This window comes from Bufo gargarizans, chromosome 2 (genome assembly GCF_014858855.1).
Source record: "Bufo gargarizans isolate SCDJY-AF-19 chromosome 2, ASM1485885v1, whole genome shotgun sequence".
NCBI classification, from domain to species: Eukaryota; Metazoa; Chordata; class Amphibia; order Anura; family Bufonidae; genus Bufo; species Bufo gargarizans.
In genome coordinates, this window is record NC_058081.1 from 543519866 (window position 1) to 543545902 (window position 26037).

A 26037-nucleotide genomic window follows, 5' to 3' on the forward strand; every position below is an offset into this window, starting at 1 on the left:
TCATCTATTTATACACATGTTAATCTGTTGATTATTTAATTATTAATCTAGGTGGGCGGTCCTACAGACAAATGAGACCAACATTTAACCCATTCTGTGCTGCCGAGGACGATAAGGGAAAATATTTATACGCACTGCACTGTTACAGTTATTTTCTGGTGAAAGCGTATAGGGGCGTATTTCAGTCCAACAAGAAATAAATATTCTCAGTTCAGTGCTGCAGTTATTTCTAGTGAAAGCATATAGTGGCGTATTACAGTAAAAAAAGAAAAATATACACGTACTGCACTGTTGCAGTTATTTCTTGTGAAAAAATATAAGGGCGTATTTCAGTCTAACAAGAAAAATATATACGCACTGCACTGTTTGAGTTATTTCTGGTTAAAGCATATAGAGGCGTATTACAGTAAAAAAACTAAAATATATGCACACTGCACTTTTGCAGTTATTTCTAGTGAAAGCGTATATAGGCGTATTACAGTAAAAAAAGAAAAATATATATACATTGCACTGTTGCAGTTATTTCTGTTGAAAGTGTAAAGGGGCGTATTATAGTAAAAAAAGAAATATATATACACACACTGCACTGTTGCAGTTGAGTCTGGTGAAAGCGTATAGGGGCATATTTCAGTTCAACAAGAAATATATATTCTCAGTTCACTGTTGAAGTAATTTCACGAGAAAGCATATAGGGGCATATTACAGTAAAAAAAAAAAATATATATATGCACTGTGCTGTTGCATTTATTTCTTGCGAAAACATATAGGGGCGTATTTCAGTCCAACAAGAAAAATATATACTCATTTCATTGTTGCAGTTATTTCTGGTAAGACATATAGAGGAGTATTACAGTAAAAAAACTCAAATATATACACACTGCACTATAGCAGTTATTTCTGGTGAAAGCGTATAGAGGTGTTTTACAGTAAAAAATGAAAAATATATTCTCACTGCACTGTTGCAGTTATTTCTGTTGAAAGCATATAGGGGCGTATTTCAGTAAAAAAGACAAATATATACACACTGCATTGTTGCAGTTATTTCTGGTGAAAGCATATAGGGGAGTATTTCAGTAAAATAAGAAAAATATATACGCACTGTACTGTTGCAATTTTTTTCTGGTGAAAGCGTAAAGGGGCGTATTACAGTAAAAAAAGAAAAATATAAATGCACTGCACTGTTGCAGTTATTTCTGGTAAAAGTATATAGGGGCCTATTGCAGTAAATAAAAGACAAATATATGCGCACTGCACTATTGCAGTAATTTATGGTCAAAGATTTTTGGGGTGTAATGCAGTAAAAAAAGAAAACTATATATAAGCACTGCACTGTTGCAGTTATTTCTGTTGAAATCGTTTAGTGGTGTATTTCAGTACTTCAAGAAATATATATATATGCACTTCACTCTTTAATTTTTTTAAAGTCATACAAGAAATATATATTCTTAGTACACAGTTGCAGTTTTTTCTAGTAAAAGCGTATTAGTGAAAGCGTATAGTGGCGTATTTAATTAAAATAAGAAAAATATATACACACTGCACTGTTGCAGTTATCTCTGGTGAAAGTGTATATGGGGCGTATTTCAGTCCAACAAAAAAAAAGATACACGCACTGCATTGTTGCATTTATATATATGCACTGTTGAGTGTTATTTCTGGCGAAACCATATAGAGTCATTATACAGAAAAAAAAAAGATAAATATACTGTATATATGCACTGTTCAAGTTATTTCTGGTGAAAGCGTATAGGGGCGTATTACATTAAAAAAAAATATATATATATATATATATATATATATATACAGTACAGACCAAAAGTTTGGACACACCTTCTCATTTAAAGAGTTTTCTTTATTTTCATGACTATGAAAATTGTAGATTCACACTAAAGGCATCAAAACTATGAATTAACACATGTGGAATTATATACATAACAAAAAAGTGTGAAACAAGTGAAAATATGTCATATTCTAGGTTTTTCAAAGTAGCCACCTTTTGCTTTGATTACTGCTTTGCACACTCTTGGCATTATCTTGCTGAGCTTCAAGAGGTAGTCACCTACGATTTTTATACAGTGCGGTTCCATTGTGTTTTTGCTATAGTTCAATTTTATATAGATCACCGCTCTTATCAGACGTATATTGACATTCTAATTTTGTATGTAATAAATATATAACGTTAATAATACATATATTGTTTAAAATTACATATACTATATACAGATCTTTCACAAAGTCTTTCATAAAATCTTCTAAATATTTCTTCCCAGGAAGGTATTCTATTTATTTAATTCAACAGGGAAAAGGGAGATCCGACATTTGAGGATATCTATACTTTGATTATTTATTATCACCCATTGAGAGTGAGCTCCCTGTTTCTCAAAAAATGGATATTTGGAGCCACATGGAAAACAAACGTCTGAAGGTGGAAGCTTTCACGTTTGAAAAAGACGAGGAAGGACACACAAATCTGCCCAATGAAAAATCAATGGCAGACATATTTAGAGAATTGGAAACTTTACTGCAAAAGCAGTTAAGACAACTATGGGAGATAAGAACTCTTAGGCAATATATTATACAAGGAATAATACCAACTGGATTGTTGTTGTCCAAAACCCCAGCATACGATCTGTATAACATCGATTTTGAAAAAGAATGGGATGATTTCCTATATGCACAGTCCATTGTATTAATGGAAATGGTTATAAAGAGGAGATCCCAGATTTTGGAGCAATTAAGAATCCAGATTGAGAAATTAAAAGTGACTATGACAAATTTGCCTAAAAATGATGAATATAAATTATGGCAAGAGAGGATTTGTAAAAACATAGATAAAATTGAGTATGATATAATTTCCAAGAAAAGCAAGAAACTTCGGAATGCAAAAAATAAAAAAAAAGAGCCGAAAAAACAAACACAAAAAAAGACTAATAGTCAACATACAAAGCAAACTACAGGGAGTGCAGAATTATTAGGCAAATGAGTATTTTGACCACATCATCCTCTTTATGCATGTTGTCTTACTCCAAGCTGTATAGGCTCGAAAGCCTACTACCAATTAAGCATATTAGGTGATGTGCATCTCTGTAATGAGAAGGGGTGTGGTCTAATGACATCAACACCCTATATCAGGTGTGCATAATTATTAGGCAACTTCCTTTTCTTTGGCAAAATGGGTCAAAAGAAGGACTTGACAGGCTCAGAAAAGTCAAAAATAGTGAGATATCTTGCAGAGGGATGCAGCACTCTTAAAATTGCAAAGCTTCTGAAGCATGATCATCGAACAATCAAGCGTTTCATTCAAAATAGTCAACAGGGTCGCAAGAAGCGTGTGGAAAAACCAAGGCGCAAAATAACTGCCCATGAACTGAGAAAAGTCAAGCGTGCAGCTGCCAAGATGCCACTTGCCACCAGTTTGGCCATATTTCAGAGCTGCAACATCACTGGAGTGCCCAAAAGCACAAGGTGTGCAATACTCAGAGGCATGGCCAAGGTAAGAAAGGCTGAAAGACGACCACCACTGAATAAGACACACAAGCTGAAACGTCAAGACTGGGCCAAGAAATATCTCAAGACTGATTTTTCTAAGGTTTTATGGACTGATGAAATGAGAGTGAGTCTTGATGGGCCAGATGGATGGGCCCGTGACTGGATTGGTAAAGGGCAGAGAGCTCCAGTCCGACTCAGACGCCAGCAAGGTGGAGGTGGAGTACTGGTTTGGGCTGGTATCATCAAAGATGAGCTTGTGGGGCCTTTTCGGGTTGAGGATGGAGTCAAGCTCAACTCCCAGTCGTACTGCCAGTTTCTGGAAGACACCTTCTTCAAGCAGTGGTACAGGAAGAAGTCTGCATCCTTCAAGAAAAACATGATTTTCATGCAGGACAATGCTCCATCACACGCGTCCAAGTACTCCACAGCGTGGCTGGCAAGAAAGGGTATAAAAGAAGAAAAACTAAACTAATGACATGGCCTCCTTGTTCACCTGATCTGAACCCTATTGAGAACCTGTGGTCCATCATCAAATGTGAGATTTACAAGGAGGGAAAGCAGTACACCTCTCTGAACAGTGTCTGGGAGGCTGTGGTTGCTGCTGCACGCAATGTTGATGGTGAACAGATCAAAACACTGACAGAATCCATCGATGGCAGGCTTTTGAGTGTCCTTGCAAAGAAAGGTGGCTATATTGGTCACTGATTTGTTTTTGTTTTGTTTTTGAATGTCAGAAATGTATATTTGTGAATGTTGAGATGTTATATTGGTTTCACTGGTAAAAATAAATAATTGAAATGGGTATATATTTGTTTTTTGTTAAGTTGCCTAATAATTATGCACAGTAATAGTCACCTGCACACACAGATATCCCCCTAAAATAGCTAAAACTAAAAACAAACTAAAAACTACTTCCAAAAATATTCAGCTTTGATATTAATGAGTTTTTTGGGTTCATTGAGAACATGGTTGTTGTTCAATAATAAAATTAATCCTCAAAAATACAACTTGCCTAATAATTCTGCACTCCCTGTATAGAAAGAGATACAATACATAACATAGACCAAGGGGGATTTAACATACCAACCTCCAATAGATATGAAGTATTTACGGAGAACCATTTTTTAGATCAAACTTCACCTCACCACAAAGTAAGATCACGGCAGAAAACACCAAGACGATCACCACAGTCACACCCAATACAAATAGAGTCCCCAACACATCAATACAATTTGAGGCACAGGGATATCAATCAGGATCAATACCATCACAAAATTCATCAACAATACAGGACACCACAATCCCCACCAATAACACGATACAAGGAATCTCAGAACACACAAAGACACCAATACAAATCACAAAGACACGGAAAAGGAAATTACGCAGAGGACTCAAACAGAAGAAAACACAACAACCACTACAATTAGAAGATACAGATGCAATTGTAAATTTGAGTACGATCACTCTCACTTCTTCACAGATAAAACTACTGAACAAAGGACTTAAATTTGCACCCTCTAACCAATTAAACAAGTTTGATACATTAATTGGCATAGAAAAATATATTAGAAAACTATGCCTAAAGAAATATTTCATTAAAAACCCTATAATAAGTGGAGGTAACCCAATAGAAGGAAAAAAGTACATACATACAGATGTGAAAAGTAAATCGGTAAAATACCCACGTCAAGAAATTAGTGAGGAGATGACAGCTTTTAGGCAAGCAGTAGAATTTGATATCAGGAAAATAAAAACAAATAACAGTAGAGATAATAATCTGTCAAAAGCTGAGATACAGGCAATAAAACAATTACAGAAGGATCAACAAATAATAATACGCCCAGCAGACAAAGGTGGAGCTATAGTTGTATGGGATAAAGACAACTATAATAAAGAATGTATCAGACAACTGTCTGACACAACCATGTTTAAACGTCTACGTACTGACCCAACCACAGAATTTCATAAACAATTGATACATTTATGTGAAAATGGCCAAAAATATTTTTGGTTTGATTCGGATATATATCTGCAGATATGCGGGACTGCAATGGGCACCAGGTTTGCCCCCAGCTACGCTAATTTATTTATGGTGAATTGGGAACAAGAGATCATTGATCCCAGGCTGGGGACAGACCTGGTGCTCTGGAAGAGGTACATTGACGATGTCCTCTTCATATGGAAAAACGATCAGGAATCATTGGATAAATTTTTGGAGGATATTAATAAAAACGACTACAACTTACGGTTTGCAGGAAAGACCAGTCAAAAAATGGTTGAATTTTTAGACCTACAAATTAAAATAGAAGAATCTAAATTAGTCTGCAACACATTCCGGAAGCCAACATCAAAGAATAGTTATATTCTGTATAATAGTTGTAATTTGCCGCAATGGCTTCTAAATATACCGACAGGACAATTCAGACGAATTAGGAGAAATTGCTCAAAGCTGGAGGTTTTTGAAGAAGAGGCAGTAGCTATGAAAAATCAATTTCTGGAGAAACAATACCCTGCAGAAATTCTAGAGACAGCATTAGACACGGTTAGACAATTAGATCGAATGTCCTAAAAACTAAAAAGGAACATAAAGATGAAAGCACAAGAATAATTCTACCTTTTAACACTCAACACAAAAAAGTTAAGTATATAATAAATAAACTGCCATTTTTTAAATAAAGACAAAATAATTGGGCACTTAATTTCACAATTTCCACAAGTCACCTTTACTAAAACACCAAATTTAGCACTTATGGTGGCACCTACTATCCCAAAAACTAATAAAAACAAAGTAGATTCATCTTTACAAAAATGGTCAAATACCACAGGTTTTTTCCGATGTGAAAAATGTATGGGTTGTAAAAACACTATGTTCCCTAAAAAGACATCGATAGTAAAATCTACAACAAGCACTCACCAACATACAATTAAAGGTTTCCTTACATGCAACTCTAATAGCGTCATCTATGTCATACAATGTCCCTGCAAAAGACAATATGTAGGAAGAACTAAGAGACAGCTGAAGGTCCGTATAGCGGAACATATCTCTAATATAAAGAAGGGTTACGTAAAACATACCCTGTCAAACCACTTTAAAACTACACACAATCAAGATCCTAAAGGACTTGTTTTTTCGGCTCTTGAAAAAGTAGAAGTAGACTGGAGGGGTAAAAATCATATTAAGAAAATGTCAAGGATTGAATCAAGATATATCTTTGACTTTAACACCCTATTACCAGCAAGATTAAATGCTGAAATCGAAATATATGGATTTCTATAACTATGTATTAAGGAGGGAGGGAGCTCTCCACCGAGGAGAAACCCGTAAGTATTCTTGATCTCCGGGTCTTCCCCCGGTGGTGGACCCCCTCCCTACCATTCTCAAATGTCGGATCTCCCTTTTCCCTGTTGAATTACAAAAATAGAATACCTTGCTGGGAAGAAATATTTGGAAGATTTTATGAAAGACTTTGTGAAATATCTGTCACACTAGAAGAATGCATACTGTCTTTCAGTTAGTGAATATCAACAGTATGCGTAATTTTTATAGTATATGTAATTTTAAACAATATATGTATTATTAACGTTATATATTTATTACATACAAAATTAGAATGTCAATATACGTCTGATAAGAGCGGTCATCTATATAAAATTGAACTGTAGCAAAAACGCAATGGAGCCGCACTGTATAAAAATCGTAGGATTATCGCACAAAGAGCTGTGCGTTCTTAATTATCTATTTTTCTTGCCATATATGTCCATTGCCATAGATGAGCGTTATGAAATATCGGGATATATGTATAATAAAATGGATCCTATTCCTATGAATGTGTTTATAAAATGGATCTTATCCATAAAGATACGTGCATAATGAGATTGCGGTCTTATATATATATGACCGCTTGTTTCATAATTCTATATTGACACATCCTACCGTATTTGTTCTTATGTTTAAAGTGATATATCCAGATATCTATTTAATTCTTTTTTAAACTGAGAAATAATGAGTTTATAAGCGATATATTTGTCCTGCAAACATGAGAAGGAACTTACGTCACTTCCTATTCATAGTTAATTAATTCAGACCACACCTGAGCAGGTGTATAAAAACTACTCACTTTCATGGGTAACTTAGCCACTGAAGAAGGAGTCGTAGTCTACTCCGAAACGCGTATGGTAACTATCCCATGAAATGAAGTACAACACCGGAGGACCAAAAAGCGCTTAAAGAAAAGAAAGAAGCGAGGGATCGGTGAATATCCACCTTTAAAAATAAAGACAGGCCGGACATCTGCTTCCCTGGAGAGTCAATTTTTGGCAAAGTCCATTCCTGCGAGATATCAACTAAAAGCGCAGAACGGAACACACTACCAACCGACATCCAATAAAGCACGGCTGGATATAATCACCGAAGATCCCGAATCCGCATAAACTTTGTGGAAATTAAGTCTCTACATATCGCAGCCTGTGAAGAACCCCATCACACGTGGGAGGCCACCAGTGATGCAACAAAAGCCGGTACCACTACATTTGAAACTGTGAGTAAAACAGCTCCGGCTTATTCTCATCAACAGGCAATAACATTGTAGCGAGAATACATGTGAAACCACTATTAAGTCGCAAGGATATAAGTGACTATTCAAAAGACTGTATCTAAATATCAAGTCTATCCCCACTATTGCAATCTACTCATTGGGGTATTGATCGGGTTAATTAACCCGTCTAGAAAGACATTATTGCACCATACAACAAACTCTGGTTAAAATACAGGAAATATTCAAATTTTAAACAACAATATTATGTATTACTGTATTTAATATTTTATTAATCTTATCAATTTTAGATTGTGTAATTTTAAGCATGCTTATTTAATAGTGTATATTCATTTAATAGTGTATATTACTGGTAAATAATAAATATTTTAATTGTCCGTGTGGAACCGAATAGTGGTGTGCCCTACTACTTTTCTTCTGAATGTCAGAATGGGAAAGAAAGGTCCTCTTTAAGCAATTTTGAGCGTGGCATGGTTGTTGGTGCCAGACGGGCCGGTCTGAGTATTTCACAATCTGCTCGGTTACTGGGATTTTCACGCACAACCATTTCTAGGGTTTACAACGAATGGTGTGAAAAGGGAAAAACATCCAGTATGCGGCAGTCCTGTGGGCGAAAATGCCTTGTTGATGCTATAGGTCAGAGGAAAATGGGCCGACTGATTCAAGCTGATAGAAGAGCAACGTTGACTGAAATAACCACTCGTTACAACCGAGGAATGCAGCAAAGCATTTGTGAAGCCACAACACGCACAACCTTGAGGCGGATGGGCTACAACAGCAGAAAACCCCTCCGGGTACCACTCATCTCCACTACAAATAGGAAAAAGAGGCTATAATTTGCACAAGCTCACCAAAATTGGACTGTTGAAGACTGGAAAAATGTTGCCTGGCCTGATGAGTCTCGATTTCTGTTGAGACATTCAAATGGTAGAGTCCGAATTTGGCATAAACAGAATGAGAACATGTATCCATCATGCCTTGTTACCACTGTTCAGGCTCGTGGTGGTGGTGTAATGGTGTGGGGGGAGTTTTCTGGGCACACTTTAGGCCCCTTAGTGCCAATTGGCCATCGTTTAAATGCCACGGGCTACCTGAGGATTGTTTCTAACCATGTCCATCCCTTCATGACCACCATGTACCCATCCTCTGATGGCTACTTCCAGCAGGATAATGCACCATGTCACAAAGTTCGAATCATTTCAAATTGGTTTCTTGAACATGACAATGAGTTCACTGTACTAAAATGGCCCCCACAGTCACCAGATCTCAACCCAATAGAGCATCTTTGGGATGTGGTGGAACGGGAGCTTTGTGCCCTGGATGTGCATCCCTCGAATCTCCATCAACTGCAAGATGCTATCCTATCAATATGGGCCAACATTTCTAAAGAATGCTATCAGCACCTTGTTGAATCAATGCCACGTAGAATTAAGGCAGTTCTGAAGGCAAAAGGGGGTCCAAAACCATATTAGTATGGTGTTCCTAATAATTCTTTAGGTGAGTGTATATGCACTGCGCTGTTGCAGTTATTTCTAGTGAAAACGTATAGGGGCGTATTTCAGTCCAACAAGAAATATAAATTCTCAGTTCTCAGCTACAGTTTTTTCTGTCGAAAGCATATAGGGGTGTATTACAGTAAAAAAAAGACAAATATATATTCACTGCACTGTTGCAATTATTTCTGGTGATAGTGTATAGGGGCGTATTTCAGTAAAGTAGACAAATATGCACACACTGCATTGTTGCAGTTATTTCTGGTGAAAGCGTATATGGGACTCTTTTATTAAAATAATGTTTGTATTTTGGATATTTCATACTCTTTTGGAGTTTACCTTAATTTTACAAAATGAAATTAAAACCAAAAACCTGTGTTGGCAATCTCGTCCTCTTCCACCGCCGCTTCCACTTACTCCGCTGCGTCCACCACCTCCTCAAACTCCTACTCCATATGGAACTCCACCTCATAAATCCATTTTTTTTTTGTACGTGTTTTATTTAATATCATTTCACTACTTTGTCATTTACTTTTTCGGGTGAAATTAACCAATTGTTGGGTGTATAGTACCACTGCTATACCTAGTAGACAGTTTAAATAAACAAAAAAAAATGCCATTTTCTCTTTCGGGTGAAATTAACACATTTTTGGGTGTATAGTATCACTGCTATACCTAGTAGGCCGGTTAAAAAAAAAAATTGTCATTTACATTTTTGTGTGAAATTCACCAAATTTGGTGTGTATAGTAGCACTGCTATACCTAGTGGATTGTTAAAAAATAAAAATAAATTGTCAGTTACATTTTATGCTGAAATTAACAAATTTTGGGGTGTATAGTACCACTGCTATACCTAGTAGGCCGGTTAAAAAATAAATAAATTGTCATTTACATTTTAGTGTCAAATCCACCAATTTTGGTGTATATAGTACCACTGCTATACCTAGTAGACAGGTTAAAAAAAAATTGTCAGTTATTCATTCTGGTGAAATTCACAATTTTTTGGGTGTGATGTATCACTCCTATACCTAGTAGACCGAAAAAAATATAAAAAATTGTCAGTTACATTTTTTGGTGAAATTCACCAATTTTTGGTTGTAATATACCGTCCTCTACCTAGTTGACAGCTTAATAAATTTCAATAATTTTTCTGTTATATTGTTGGGTTGACATTATAAAATTTTAGACTTGAATAAACACCTGCTTTGCATAGGTGACAGGGAATAAAATTGTATAAATTATTCAGTAATTAATGCACACCACATCCTTACATTCAATGCTTTAACTTTGAAAAGTTGTAACACTTATGCTTTAATAATTTCTCCCATATTTTAATGGATCCTCCCTTAAATTTGGTCTCTTTATCTCACGCTCCCTCTCCGGCCTGGAACCCTGATTCCCCGCCACCAGTAATCACCATGGTAGGCGCATCAAAGAACATTGAAAATTTATAGAGCAGATATCAAATTGGATTGTAAATATCACGGGGACGTGCGACATGGTGGGGCAGTAAGTGTGCACACGCCTACATGATCTGACTGACAAGGGTCAGCCCATGCAACTTCTGGGTGTTCAAATTGGGCACATGGCCTGAGCTTGCACTTTACCCCTTGGAGGTGCTGGCCTGCCCTGCAGCCAGTGTATTGTCTGAATGTGTGTTTAGCATGACTGGAGGGGGTTATCACAGGTTATATTTCCCAATGTTTTGGGGTGTACCCTAATTTTAAAAATAAAATTTTAAACCAAAAACCAGTGTAGGCTACCTCCTCCTCCACCGCCGCTACCACCGACACCGCCACATCCTCCTCAACCTCCTACTCCATATGGACCTGGTCCTCCAAGATCAAGATTATAATTTTTTATTTTTACGTATTTTATGTTATTTAAAGTCATTTCCCTATCCACATTTGTTTGACACTATTTGCAACCCTACAGCCCTTTCCATGACAATTTTACAGCCATTTCAGTGTTCAAAAGTTCGGGTCCCCATAGACTTCAATGGGGTTCAGGTTCGCGGTCAAGTTCGGGTCCCGAACTCAAAATTTTTTCCGAAGTTCAGCCGAACCCGTCGAACCCAAACAACCAGGTGTCCACTCAACTGTAATCATAAATTAATTTTACTTTTTAATACTTGGTTGCAAATCCTTTGCACTTAATTACAGCCTGAAGTCTGGAATGCATAGACTTAACCAGATGCTGGCTTTCATCCCTGGTGATGCTCTGCCATGCCTCTACTTCAACTGTTTTCAGTTCCTGCTTGTTCTTAGGGCATTTTCCCTTCAGTTTTGTCTTCAGCCAATTAAATGCATGCTCAATCGTATTCAGGTCAGGTGATTGACTTGGCCATTGCATAACATTCCCCTTCTTTCCCTTAAAAAACTCTTTGGTTGCTTTTGTAGTATGCTTTGGGTCATTGTCCATCTGCACAGTGAAGCGCAGTGCAATGAGTTCTGAAGCATTTGGCTGAATTGAGCAGATAATATTGCCCAAAACTCTTCAGAATTCATTCTGCTGCTTTTGTCAGCAGTCACATCATCAATAAATACAAGAGAACTAGTTCCATTGGCAGCCATACATGCCCACGCCATGACACTACCACCACCATGCTTCACTGATGAGGTGGTATGCTTAGGATCATGAGCAGTTCCTTTCCTTCTCCATACTCTTCTCCTCCCAGCACTCTGGTACAAGTTGATCTTGGTCTCATCTATCCATAGGATGTTGTTCCAGAACTGTGAAGACTTTTTTAAATGTCATTTGGCAAACTCTAATCTGGACTTCCTGTTTTTGAGGCTCACCAATGGTTTACATCTTGTGGTGAACCCTCTGTATTCACTCTGGTGAAGTCTTCTCTTAATTGTTGACTTTGACACACATATACCTACCTCCTGGAGAGTGTTCTTGATCTGGCCAACTGTTGTGAAGGGTGTTTTCTTCACCAGGGAAAGAATTCTTCGTTCATTTACTACAGTTGTTTTCCGTGATCTTCCTGGTCTTTTGGTGTTGCTGAGCTCACCGATGTGTTCCTTCTTTTTATGAATGTTCCAAACAGTTGTTTTGGCCACGCCTAATGTTTTTGCTATCTCTCTGATGAGTTTGTCTTGTTTTTTTTAGCCTAATGATGGCTTCTCTGATAGTGACAGCTCTTTGGATCTGATCTTGAGAGTTAACAGCAACAGATTCCAAATGCAAATAACACACTTGAATTAAACTCTGGACCTTTTATCTGCTCATTGTAATTGGGATAATGAGAGAATAACACACACCTGGCCATGGAACAGCTGAGAAGCCAATTGTCCCATTACTTTTGGTCCCTTAACAAGTGGGAGGCACATATGCAAACTGTTGTAATTCCTACACCGTTCACCTGATGTGGATGTAAATCCCCTAAAATTAAAGCTGACAATCTGCATTTAAAGCACATCTTGTTCATTTCATTTCAAATCCATTGTGGTGGTGTATAGAGCCAAAAATGTTAGAATTGTGTCGATGTCCCAATATTTATGGACCTGACTGTATTTCTAGTGAAAGCGTTTAGTGGCGTATTTAAATAAAATAAGAAAAATATATACGCACTGCACTTGCAGTTATTTCTGGTGAAATCATATATGGGTGTCACAACCAGACAGCTGAGAAGCTCTGACAGAAGCCTTTCAAAACCTCCTCCTTGAGTTTTCTTGGTTTTGGTTTTCAGTTCCTCATCTCGTTAGCCTCTCTCAACTGTCATGTAATTGGACTGATTGCATCCCTTTAAATTCCTCCACATAATGCATTAGTGTGCGGTTTATTCAGCTTCCTGGAGTGTGTGTGCATGCTGATCCTATTTCCCAGTCTTCTACAAGTTAAGTGTTGTACATTAATTTGTGATTTTCTGTTTGCTGGATCCCAGGTGACCCTGACTCCCTCCGTGTCTAGTGTAGGGAGCCGGTGGTCGTGTCCCTTCACTATTGTAGGGTGTTCAGGTGTTATATAGTCGAGGTACGAGGATATGCGATCATCCACCATTGGGATAATCGCATAGGCTGAGCAGTAAGGGAGAGAGCCAGGTCTGATGCAGGGGTCTCCCTTTTGTTCCTTAGTTTTGGATCCAGTGAGTCATATATTCATTTTGCATTGTCTTGTTTCCTTTACACCTTCCGTGACATTATAAACCGCCAAAACCGTCTCAAGCATGGATCCGGTTTCACTTCTGACTGAACGCTTCCAGGGTTTTTCATTGGAGGTAGCTGATCTCCGTAAGACTCTTTCTCAGTTTCTAGTGACTGGTTCAGCTTGCGTTCATGGAGTTTGTTCTGAGCCTAAGATCTCGCTCCCGGATATGTTCTCCGGGGGTAGTGAGAATTTTGTGCGTTTCAGAGAGGCTTGCAAACTCCATTTTCGCCTTCTTCCCCATTCCTCTGGTGATGAGGAACGGAGGGTGGGGATCATTATATCGCTGCTCAGGAGTAACGCTCAGTCGTGGGCTATTTCGCTGCCGGTGGGGGCACGGCCCCTCCGTTCAGTGGATGAATTCTTTTTAGCCCTGGGTCAGATATATGATGATCCGGATCGTGTTGCTTTGGCTGAGTCTAGACTACGTCTGCTATGCCAGGGTAAACAATCCGCAGAGATATACTGCTCAGAATTTTGGAGATGGGCAGCTGATACTGGTTGGAATGATGCTGCACTCCGAAGTCAATTTTGCCATGGTCTTTCAGAGGGATTGAAAGATGCATTTGCCTTTCATGAGAGGCCCATCTCCTTGGACTCTGCTATGTCTCAGGCCGTTCGTATTGACAGGCATCTTTGAGAGAGAGGAGAGATCTCTAATTCCTGTCATACTCAGTCCCAGGACAGTGCAGCAGTCTCATTATGTGCGCAGGGGTCTCAGTCGCTGTCAGCCCCTTCTGAGCAGGAGCCCATGCAGCTGGGGTTGATTGCCTCTGACAATAGAAGATTCAGCCCGCATGGGAAGGTTTGTTTTTGTTGTGGAGGTATAAATCATTTGGCAAATGTTTGTCCCTCTAGGAGATTCAGGCAGTTTTCTGGGAGTAATAAAGAAACAAAAAGGAAAAAATCTTTTAAAAATGTTCCATCTGTTTCTATTGGCAGGGTTGAGGCGGAAATTGAAGGTTTTCCGTTTGCTTGTAGTTCCCCTTTTGTCCTGCCTGCCAGGGTGGCGCTAGAGAGCAAGAACATTTTTTGTGAGATTTTTGTAGATAGTGGAGCAGCTGTCAATCTCATTGATAACCATTTTGCGATAACTCATGGTTTCCAGGTGTGCACTTTAGGAAAGGATATTCCTGTTTTTGCTATTGATTCGGAAATCATTAAAGGGCATAGTTCACAATATTCGTTTAATTGTGAGTGATGCTCATGTTGAGGATGTGTCATGTTTCGTCCTTAGCGGATTAACTACTCCTCTTGTGTTGGGGCTACCCTGGCTCACTAAACATAACCCCACCATTGATTGGCAAGCGAGGCAAATAAATGGTTGGAGTGACTTTTGCAGAGAGAATTGCCTCACGACATCTGTTTCTGAGGTTTCTACTAAGACTGTACCACCTTTTCTCTCTGAATTTTCGGATGTCTTCTCTGAGAGTGGAGTTCAGGATTTGCCCCGCACAGGGAGTACGATTGCCCTATTAATCTCATCCCAGGCGCCAAGCTGCCTAAATCTCGTTTATACAATCTTTCCCAACCTGAAAGGGTCGCTATGCGTGATTATATCTCGGAGAGTCTGAGAAAAGGACACATACGACCCTCAAAGTCACATGTTGCCACTGTTTTTTTCTTTGTTAAGAAAAAAGATTGTTCTTTAAGACCTTGTGTGGATTTCAGGGAGCTGAACAGTATCACTATTCGTGACCCTTATCCGCTTCCTCTGATCCCGGACCTGTTTTACCAGATTGTTGGGGCTAAAGTCTTTTCCAAATTAGATCTAAGAGGGGCATACAACCTGGTCAGGGTCAGAGAAGGAGACGAATGGAAGACGGCCTTTAATACCCCTGAGGGCCATTTTGAGAATTTGGTTATGCCTTTTGGTTCGATGAATGCCCCTGCCGTTTTTCAGCATTTCGTGAACAGCATTTTTTATCATTTAATGGAAAATTTGTATTAGTGTATTTGGATGACATTTTGATATTTTCTCCTGATTTCAAAACTCATAAGGAACACTTACGTCAGATCTTGCTCATCCTGCGGGAGAATAAATTATACGCGAAACTGGAAAAATGTGTGTTTGCGGTTCCAGAAATTCAATTTCTTGGGTTTCTTCTCTCCGCTTCTGGTTTTCGCATGGACCCCCGAGAAGGTCCGCGCTGTGCTTGAGTGGGAGCTTCCTGAGAATCAGAAGGCGCTGATGCGTTTTTTGGGCTTTGCCAATTATTACAGGAAGTTTATTTTGAATTATTCCTCTATTGTTAAACCATTCACTGATATGACTAGAAAGGGGGTAGATATTTCTTCCTGGTCGGTAGAGGCGCGTAAGGCCTTTTCTAATATCAAGGAGAGTTTTGCTTCCGCTCCCATCTTGGTACAACCTGATATTTCTCTACCCTACATAGTTGAGGTTGATGCTTCTGAGGTGGGTGTGGGTGCGGTCTTGTCTCAGGGTTCCTCTCCTGCCAAATGGCGACCGTGTGCCTTTTTCTCGAAGAAGCTCTCCTCCGCAGAGAGAAATTTCGATGTGGGAGATAGGGAATTGTTGGCCATCAAGTTGGCTTTAGAGGAATGGCGCCATTGGCTAGAGGGAGCCAGACACCCTATTACCGTGTTTACTGACCATAAAAATCTGGCCTACTTGGAGTCAGCCAAGCGTCTGAACCCGAGACAGGCCAGATGGTCTTTGTTCTTTTCAAGGTTTAATTTTGTTGTCACGTTCCGCCCTGGGGTTAAGAATGTGAAGGCAGATGCCCTGTCACGTTGTTTTCCGGGAGGTGGGAATTTTGAAGACCCGGGTCCATTTTTGGCTGAAGGTGTGGTGGTCTCTGCTCTTTTTCCTGAATTGGAGGCAGAGGTGCAGGCAGCCCAGTCAGAGGCTCCTGATCTTTGTCCTCCTGGGAGGTTGTTTGTGCCTCTCGCTTTAAGACACAAGATTTTTAAGGAACACCACGATACGGTCCTTGCTGGGCACCCGGGGGCAAGAGCCACAGTGGATCTCATCGCTCTGAGATTCTGGTGGCCTGCGCTTCGTAAGTCGGTTGAGTGTTTTGTGGCAGCCTGCGAGACTTGCGCTCGTGCCAAAGTCCCTCATTCACGGCCATCAGGTCCTCTCCTTCCCTTACCCATTCCTTCCCGTCCTTGGACACATTTGTCCATGGACTTCATAACAGACCTGCCTCGTTCCTCTGGGAAGACTGTGATTCTGGTGGTGGTGGACCGTTTTAGCAAAATGGTGCATTTCATCCCTTTTCCTGGTTTGCCCAATGCTAAGACGCTGGCGCAGGCATTTATTGATCACATTGTCAAATTGCATGGTATTCCTTCAGACATAGTCTCTGATAGTGGCACGCAGTTTGTTTCCAGATTCTGGAAGGCTTTCTGTTCTCGCTTGGGGGTTCGGTTGTCATTCTCTTCTGCTTTCCACCCGCAGTCGAATGGCCAGACAGAGCGCGTCAATCAGAATCTGGAGACATATCTGCGCTGTTTTGTGGCGGAGAATCAGGAGGATTGGTGTTCTTTTTTGTCCCTTGCTGAGTTTGCTTTAAATAACCGTTGTCAGGAGTCCTCTGATAAGTCACCATTTTTTGGTGCATATGGGTTTCATCCGCAGTTTGGGACTTTCTCGGGAAAGGGGTCTTCTGGTTTACCTGATGAGGACAGATTCTCCTCGTCTTTGTCGTCTATTTGGCAAAAGATTCAGGATAATCTAAAGAGCATGAGTGAGAGATATAAGCGTGTGGCGGATAAGAGACGTGTGCCTGGTCCGGACCTGAATGTTGGTGATCTGGTGTGGTTGTCTACTAAGAATATCAAATTGAAGGTTCCCTCCTGGAAGTTGGGTCCTAAGTTTATTGGGCCTTACAAAATCTTCTCTGTCATCAATCCTGTTGCCTACCGTCTTGATCTTCCTCAGACTTGGAAGAGCCATAATGTTTTTCATAAGTCCTTATTTAAACCTTATGTCCAACCCATTGTACCCTCGTCTTTGCCTCCTCCTCCGATTATGGTTGATGGTAATCTTGAATTTCAGGTCTCTAGGATTGTGGATTCTCGTGTTGTCTGCGGTTCTCTCCAGTACCTCGTTCATTGGGAGGGTTATGGTCCTGAGGAGAGGATGTGGGTCCCAGTGACGGACATTAAGGCCACTCGTCTCATCAGGGCTTTCCATAGGTCCCATCCTGAGAAGGTGGGCTCTGAGTGTCCGGAGTCCACTCGTAGAAGGAGGGGTACTGTCACCACCAGACATCTGAGAAGCTCTCACAGATGCCTTTCAGAACCTCCTCCTTGAGCTTTCTTTGTTTTGCTTTCAGTTCCTCATCTCGTTAGCCTCTCTCAGCTGTCATGTAGTTGTACTGATTGCATCCCTTTAAATTCCTCCCCATAGTGCATCAGTTTGCGGTTCATATTACTTCCTGGAGTGTGTATGCATGCTGATCCTACTTCCCAGTCTTCTACAAGATAAGTGTTGTGCATTCATTTGTGTTTTTCTGTTTGCTGGATCCCAGGTGACCCTGACTCCCTCCGTATCTAGAGTAGGGAGCCGGTGGTCGTGTCCCCTACTATTATAGGGTGTTCAGGTGTTATACAGTCGAGGTACGAGGATATGCGATCATCTACCATTGGGATTTTCGCATAGGCTGAGCAGTCAGGGAGAGTGCCAGGTCTGATGCAGGGGTCTCCCTGTTTGTTCCTTAGTTTTGGATCCAGTGAGTCGTATATTCATTTTGTGTTGTCTTGTTTCCTGTACACCTTCCGTGACAGTTATAAGCATTTTAAGCATTTATTGGCTTGCATTAGTGGGGAAAAAAGGCTTGTTAGCCGTTGTGTGGTTAAGTGCTAAAATTACATCCCTTTTTGTCGTGTATTAGTGGCTAAAGTAAAATATATTTGCCGTTCAGCGGTGCAGTTATATGTTCTAAAGCCTTTTGTGGCATGCATTATTTGGAAAAAGAAAAAATATATTTGCCATTCAGCAGTGCAGTTATATGTTCTAAAACCTTTTGTGGCGTGTATACCTGTATTTGTAGAAAAATAAAATATATATTTGCCGTTCAGTGATGCAATTATATGTTCTAAAGCCTTTTGTGGAGAGTATTAGAGGAAAAAGAAAAACTATATTTGTTGTTCAGCAGCGCAGTTATATGTTCTAAAGCCTTTTGTGGTGTGTATTAGTGGAAAAAGAAAAAAATATATTTGCAGTTCTGTGTTGCAGTTATATGATCTAAAGCCTTTTATGGCATGTATCAGTGGAAAAAAAAAATATATATTTGCCGTTCAGCTGTGCAGTTATATGTTCTAAAGCCTTTTGAGGGATGTATTAGTGGAAAAAGAAAAAAACATATTTGCCTTTCAGTGGTACAGTTATATGCTCTAATGCATATATGCATCCTCCACCGTGTCCTCAGCCTCCACTGCAGAGACAATTCACAGTGCTCCTCCAGCATACCACATGACATGAGCAGGGCATGGCGGTGTCAGTCAGGCTGTTCTACACCTCGTTTTCCTGGGCAAACAGAATCACACAGGGAAGGAACTGCTCCAAATCCTTTATCAAGAAATCAAATCCTGGCTTTCTCTGTGACAACTCTAAATCGGAACCATGGTGACCAACAATGGGATGAACATGGTATCGGCGCTGCGTTAAAGAAGGCTGAGCCATGCGCCCTGCATGGCACATGTATTCAATCTTGTTGTCAAGCGGTTCCTAAAGTCTTTCACCCATCTGCAAGACATCCTAAAAATGTCTAGGAAACTTTGCATGCACTTCAGCCACTCGTACACCGCAAAGCACAAGCTCCTTGACCTGGAGCAACAGAACGGCATCCCCCAATATAGGCTGATCTGCGACGTTTGCACCCATTGAAATTTCACCTTCCGTATGTAGGACCGACTATGCGAACAGAGAAAGTCCATCAACTATTTCTTGATGATCCAAGCAGACATGAGTACTCCCCTGTGTAACTTCAATGTCAGCCAGTGGCAGCTCATGCGTGACACCTGCCGTTTGCTCAGCCCTTTGAGGAGCCTGCCATTTGCTCAGGCCCTTTGAGGAGGCCATGTTATTTGTCAGTCGCCAGGACTACGAGATGAACAATGTCATTCCACTACTTCATGTCCTGAAACAGATGCTGGTAAATCTGTCTGGTCAGGGGACTGGAGACATGGCACCTAGATCTCACTGTCACATAAGCCCTGTGGGGGCTAAACTGGAGGAGGAGAAGGACATTGGAGCACTAGCAATGTGTAGCAAAATGGGTGGTTTTTACACATAGGTGACAGAAGAGGAGGAGCAGGAGCAGCCAGTGGAGCTTCAGGGCGATGAGGAAGAGGAGGCAGAGGACCCAGACACACCATGGCAGTATGCAGTGGAGATTGCGGCAGGGAGTCCCTCTAAGTCACTTACACAAATGGCTCTCCATCTTGTTGGACCCTCATTACCAGTCCAAAATGGGGGCCTTTTTTACACCCACTGAGAGGGAGGACAAAGTAAACTACTATAGAGACATCCTATGTAGTCAGTTGGCCTCTGCCTATCTTTGCCATCGTCTGTACTCTTGCAGGTCTGACAAGGGGGCCCTCTGTGCTCACGTTCCACTGCCATGGCTGCTGGGGAGGGGTGAGGTGGCAGGAGCAGTACCAGCTCCATCAGCAGCAGACTGATTCTAGAGTCACTAATGAGCAGCTTTCTTCACCTGCATAGTGAAGAAACTACTCACCAGCAGTAGCATCTAGACCTGGAGCAGAACCTGTACCATCAGGTAGTGGCATACTTGCAGTGCACCCTGCCAGCCGTCATTGAATATCCACTGGACTACTGGGTAGCCAAACTGGATTTGTGGCTGCAACTGTCCAAGTTTGCCCTGAAAAAGCTGACCTGCCCGGCCAGTAGTGTGGCATCAGAGCAGGTGTGGGGGGGGGGCATAGTTACCCCAAGGAGAACTCGCTTGTCCACCCAAAATGTGGAGCGACTGACTTTTGTCAAGATGATTCAGGCGTGGATCAGCTAGGTTTTCCAACCACCAATTCCTGATGCATCAAACTAGATCATCCATGGTGTCACACCAACACTTTGACAAAAGAGATCGGTTTCTTATGGCTACCTGCCTCAGCTACTATTCTGATGCTGCCACCCGCTTTATGCCATACATCTGATGCCGAGTGCTCCTTCTTTAACCCCCCATCTTCAGCTGGTACTGGTATTGCCACCCACCTCCACATTATGTGACCAAGCCACTCCGTGGCCTCCTCATGCTGCTGCTACCTCCACACTATGTCACCTTGCAACTCTGTGGCCTCCTGATGCTTCCGCCAACTCCACACTGTCATTGTGGTACTCTTTGGCCTCCTCATGCTGCTGCTTCCACCTCCACACTATCATTGTGCCACTCTAATGCTGCTTCCTCCTCATCACTATGTCATCGGGCCACTCTGTGGACTTTTCATGCTGTTCCCACCCTCCCCACTTCATGACTGTGCCACTATTTTGCCTTTCGGCCTGGCTGACGTAATCATTTATTTGACACTTCTTCTGATCTGTCAGAAGGAAGGAAAAATGAGACGCACAACAGATCCTGTTGGTATAGCAGCTGTAAGGCCTATATGGTCCCATCAGAATTGGCTTATGATTTGATTGCCAAAAGCAGGAGTGGGTACAAAACACAGAAGACATGCAAATATTCCATTCATGTGTCATCTCTGTTTCGGATCCACTCCTGTTTTTTTTGGCATTAGCAATCCTGATGGATTACTGACCAAATACTGACCGAGTGAAGGCGGATGCTCAACAGACAGGATCAGTTTTTTCGTGGTTATAGTTCTGACGGATCAGAGGAAGGGCAAAATAATCTGTGATGTTGACACAAACTTACTGCTGACACCCTCTCCACTCTGTCGGGGGGGGGGGGGGGGGGAGTGGAATCTATAGATAACATTTACCCAATTATTCTGGTTATTCTAGTTTGCATTTCTTTATCACTGGAGCTGGAGGTGGTTTTATTTCTCACAGTGCATTGCTGAGCTGCCCTGCCAGTTTGTCACAGCACATACGCTTCTAACCGCACAGACACAGTGAAAGCCATTTCTTTCTACTAGCAGCAGCATAGCTTTTCCCTGCAGTATTCCTTCTGACAAAAAAAAAAAAAAAGAAAAGAAATTACGAATCTGTTTGTTCCATGTATTTGCCAAGCAATCTGCATGTCCTTCCTTGAAATCAATAAATAATTTGCAGAGAGAGACATTTTACAAGCAATCAGCCAAGATATTTGCTTGTTTGTTTTATTTTTTTTTCAGAGAAACGATTATTTTCATTCCACAGGTTTCCATCTTTGGTATTCATAAATTAGAGATGAAGGTCTCAATCAATAATCATAGTGGAATCCTGGCATGAATAATGCCCTTCTAATCTGCAAAGAAGCTACTATTAAGTGTGACAGCCAGGCAAAAGTTGCCCTGGGATTTTAGTTCTACTGGAAGAAGATAAAATCATAGCAGATGCAGAATAAAATCCAGCATAGAGACAGCAGCTAAGCATGTGAACATGCAGCATTGAGCAGATACCGAGGAGATCCAGGAAGATCCAGGGCAGGTGCAGATATTACAGAAGGCTGAACTGGGATACGTAAACTTCATTTTGCTTCATTCTGATCTCTGTCGCCTGTGCATGAGGCAAGTGCCTTTAAGGGAACCTTAAAATAACAGCTCTGCCTGGGAGATGTGATGAATGTAACAGGTGCAGAGATTATTTCCAGGCCATGTGTGTGCGTCTGTGTGTAACAGCAAGAGGGGGAGAGAGAAAGCAGAAAAGGAGAGAGCACATTGATGTCCCTGCTGCGTCTCTGTAGCCAGTGAAACTTACAGCAGATTGCTTTTCAGCGACCTAAATACTAGGAGGAAAGAGAAGGAATAACGGAGAAGAGAAGAGGGTGTACACCTAAAGGGTTATTTTCATCAATTCCTGCAGTTGAAGGGAAAAAAAGATTCTCTACACAAATGATGTGGCCTAATTTTTTCATGCAAGAGGAGGAGCAGCGCTTCTCGGGAAGAGGTAGAGGACAACGTGGAAAAGGCTTTACTGATGCACAAGAAGGCAAGATCAAATTGGCCTTTTTTGTGGCCCTTGTGGGGGTGACATTGTCTGTGCTGGCAGTTGGGACAGAGTTTTGGGTGGAGGTGAATACTTATAAGCAGAACCACAGTGTGACATGTGAAGCTGCCCATTTTGGGCTATGGAAGTTCTGCTACAAGAAACTGTGGATCTCGGATGTGGATGAGTACCGTGCAACCTGTGGCCCCGCAGAGCTGCCTGGAGGTATAGTACTTTTTAACATTTTGTAGTTGTGTTATGTACAAGGCAACTCGCAACTTGCTTTAGGGCATAGTAAAGTTCAGAGTTCAGTAGATCACTCTCACAAAGGTAAAAGGTCTGAATAGCCAAACGTTTAGCCTAACGGATTGTCACATCTGCGCAACATGGTCCAAAAGCCACAGAAAGATTTGAGTGTTGTAAATTTTATTTTATATGTCCAGTGGTTATAGACTAGTTTTTGTGGATGTTAGGTTGGATGTTATGCAGATTTTAAATGCTATGATGAAGATGGTTATTGATACTGTTGTTAGGAACAGGTTAATGTAGAAAAAAATGAAGCTGAAGGAAAAACATTAATTTTAACCAACACTTTGAATACTACTCTATGTATGTTCTTTTGTGCACATAAGATTTGACAATGCACCTGCTGGTATTTTTCTTACAATATGGCGGTCCATCAGGTGTTGCTATATATTCAATGATTCACATCAAATACTTATTTTTATCAATGCAAAATCATCATCGTTGGAGCTGATAGATTTCTAAAAGTGTCATCCTGCACTGGTCATCAAAAATAAAGCTGTAACCCAAGTAGGTGTCATAACTCAAGCGTATTCCTTTAAGAAAATGGAAGCAGACACTGTATTTCCCAGTTGTTGCTTATTGTTTTTTCTACATAAAGTAGCTTCCTACATGAAATACCTTAACATATTTTCACCTAGATATGCGGTACAATCTTCAACTAACAAGATGCCACGTAAAAAGTGGTAAAGATGTTTAGAAAGGCTTAAAAAAAGCTGAGGATTGTGTCTCACAGTTGCATGATACCACAAGCGAGTTGCAGTGAAATTGTGGGACTATAGCAACACAACCACAAGTTCACTATGGAAAATATTCACACACAACATTGCCACCATCACAAAAATTGTGACATGATCATAAGCTGCCTTGTAATTTTTTTTCTAATGAAGAATATGGTAGAACACAAGTCAAACTGCAGCCACAAAAATAAAGTAATATGGCTATTTCATTATGACCATTTTAGGTGACAAAGATGAAAAAAAAACACATTCTAAAAAATGTTTTTGTTTTTTGCACCAAAAGTACAGAACCAAACATATCAGAAACTGGGATAGTTTAATGTTCATTGATTCTTAAGATGGGCTTCATAATAGGAAAACATGGGATATAAGATAGATAAAATACCATATTTTAAACTGTAGCTCTCTTAGTATGTGATTGGGGTTGAATAACATGTTCCTAAATAGCTTCAATAGTTAAGCCACTAGTAGTAACATGCTGAAAGGGAAAGCATTTTTGATATTGGAGAGGGGTTTGTGTTTTCTTGTACTCATCTTCTCTTGTGACTAAGAGTTGATTCATAAACCTAATTGAAGCCAAAGTGGATCACAAGCTATGATCTGATATATTCAAAAAGAAAATCTTTGTTCTGAGTATTCTAAAGTGATTAAGAAAAAACTAAATGAATTGCAGATGCTGTCTTATAGCTTGAGGCACTTGGGTCACATGAGGCAGGGATACAAGGGTACCTTTTATTTTAAAAATTAAAAATAAATCACAAGCATTATAAAAATTCAATGCCATTCATCACTTTCCATAGAATCTGGCGGTCATTCATATTATTGGTCTAGACTTCAACAAAATTAACAGAGCGCCTGGACGCTTCTTACTGAGCCACTGATGGCTGGCAATGTACTTGCATTTACCAGAGCTAGTTGAGCTACTTTAGGCACAACTCTGAGAGGTGCGTACAGTCAAATGGAGTGAACACTTCTTCCAACCAAGCCGGAATGCGATGACATTGTTTTCGTGCCCGCTAATGTAAGTGAATCCTGAGCTTGGGATCCACTCTTTTAGCTTTCTATGCCCTAATAATATAAAAGCTTCATCCACAGGAGTCTAAGATTTAATAAGATTTAATACTCATATTGCAATATCGCTTTGCTAGCACAATAAAATCCAAACCCTATTCCATAAGCCTTCACTATAAAGCTGACCAGTGTAAATCACCATGTGGTAAATTATAACTTAAAAATGTGTAGTCAGTAATCTCACAGTTTTGGAATGATGTATTTTAATAATAAAGATAACCTAGACTCATATCACTAATGAAAAACCACCTTTAGTAGAAACTTGCATAGCCAAACCACCTCCATAACTCAGTATCAGTCGTTCCCATCCTGGTAAGGAATCTTAGCCCACATTTCTTGGTATAACTCATTTATTTCAGACACAGATAATTTGACATCCACAAAATGATTATTTCAACACCAGACCGGATCATTATTAAGTTCATGTCAGGACTTTGGCTAGAGCAATCTGAAATATATTTTTGTGTTTCTGTTCCTCCAGTATGATGTAGATTTTCCCTTTACATTTTTTGGTGTTTGGTGTATTGGAAAAGTGAATATTTCAAGAATGGAAAGTTATTCCAAGTCTTTGGGGAAATAAAAAGCTTCACACCATCACACTACCACTACCATGTTTGACTATTGATCTTACATTGCAGACTTTTGAAGTAGCTTAAGTTCAACACTCTATTCTCACAAATCACAAGGGGATCCAGAGAAAATAAAAACCACCACTGAACAGCACTGACCAATTTGCCATAGTAAGGAAAAAATTACTTTGGATCTGTGTTGCATAGAGATCTTGTTTAGTTCAGTAATCATCTGTTATCATGCAATCACAAATTCTGAAGTTTAAGGAGTATGCACATTTTTTGCAGTGTCCATCTTATTATAGAACTTTACTGAGTTTAAGAGGCCTGTAGTTGTTAGATGCTCCTGGATATTTCGCCCTCCAGATCAGCCTAGGGGTCACTAGATCATTCATTACTGGTGTTCACTGCGATTCAGTGAAGTCCCACAATCTTCTAAAGGGCTTGGTAACCCTTTCCAGGATGATGGAGATTTATCAAACTGGTGTACAGTAGATCTGGCTTAGTTGCCTATAGCAGCCAATCAGATTTCATCTTTTATTTTCCAATGTGAAAACTAAAAAGTGGAATCTGGTTGTTATGGACAACTAA

At 40.2% G+C, this 26037-nt stretch overlaps 1 protein-coding gene across 1 annotated transcript in view; it reads left to right on the forward strand.

Annotated features, from left to right (window-relative positions):
* The first annotated feature begins 22145 nt into the window (after window positions 1-22145).
* The window catches only part of CACNG6 (calcium voltage-gated channel auxiliary subunit gamma 6), a 199706-nt gene continuing 195814 nt past the window's right edge, over window positions 22146-26037 (forward strand). Inside the window, exon 1 of the mRNA XM_044278082.1 lies at window positions 22146-22988. Within this exon, the coding sequence (XP_044134017.1) occupies window positions 22670-22988 (319 nt within the window). The 5' untranslated portion in view covers window positions 22146-22669. The remainder of the gene's footprint in view (window positions 22989-26037) is intronic.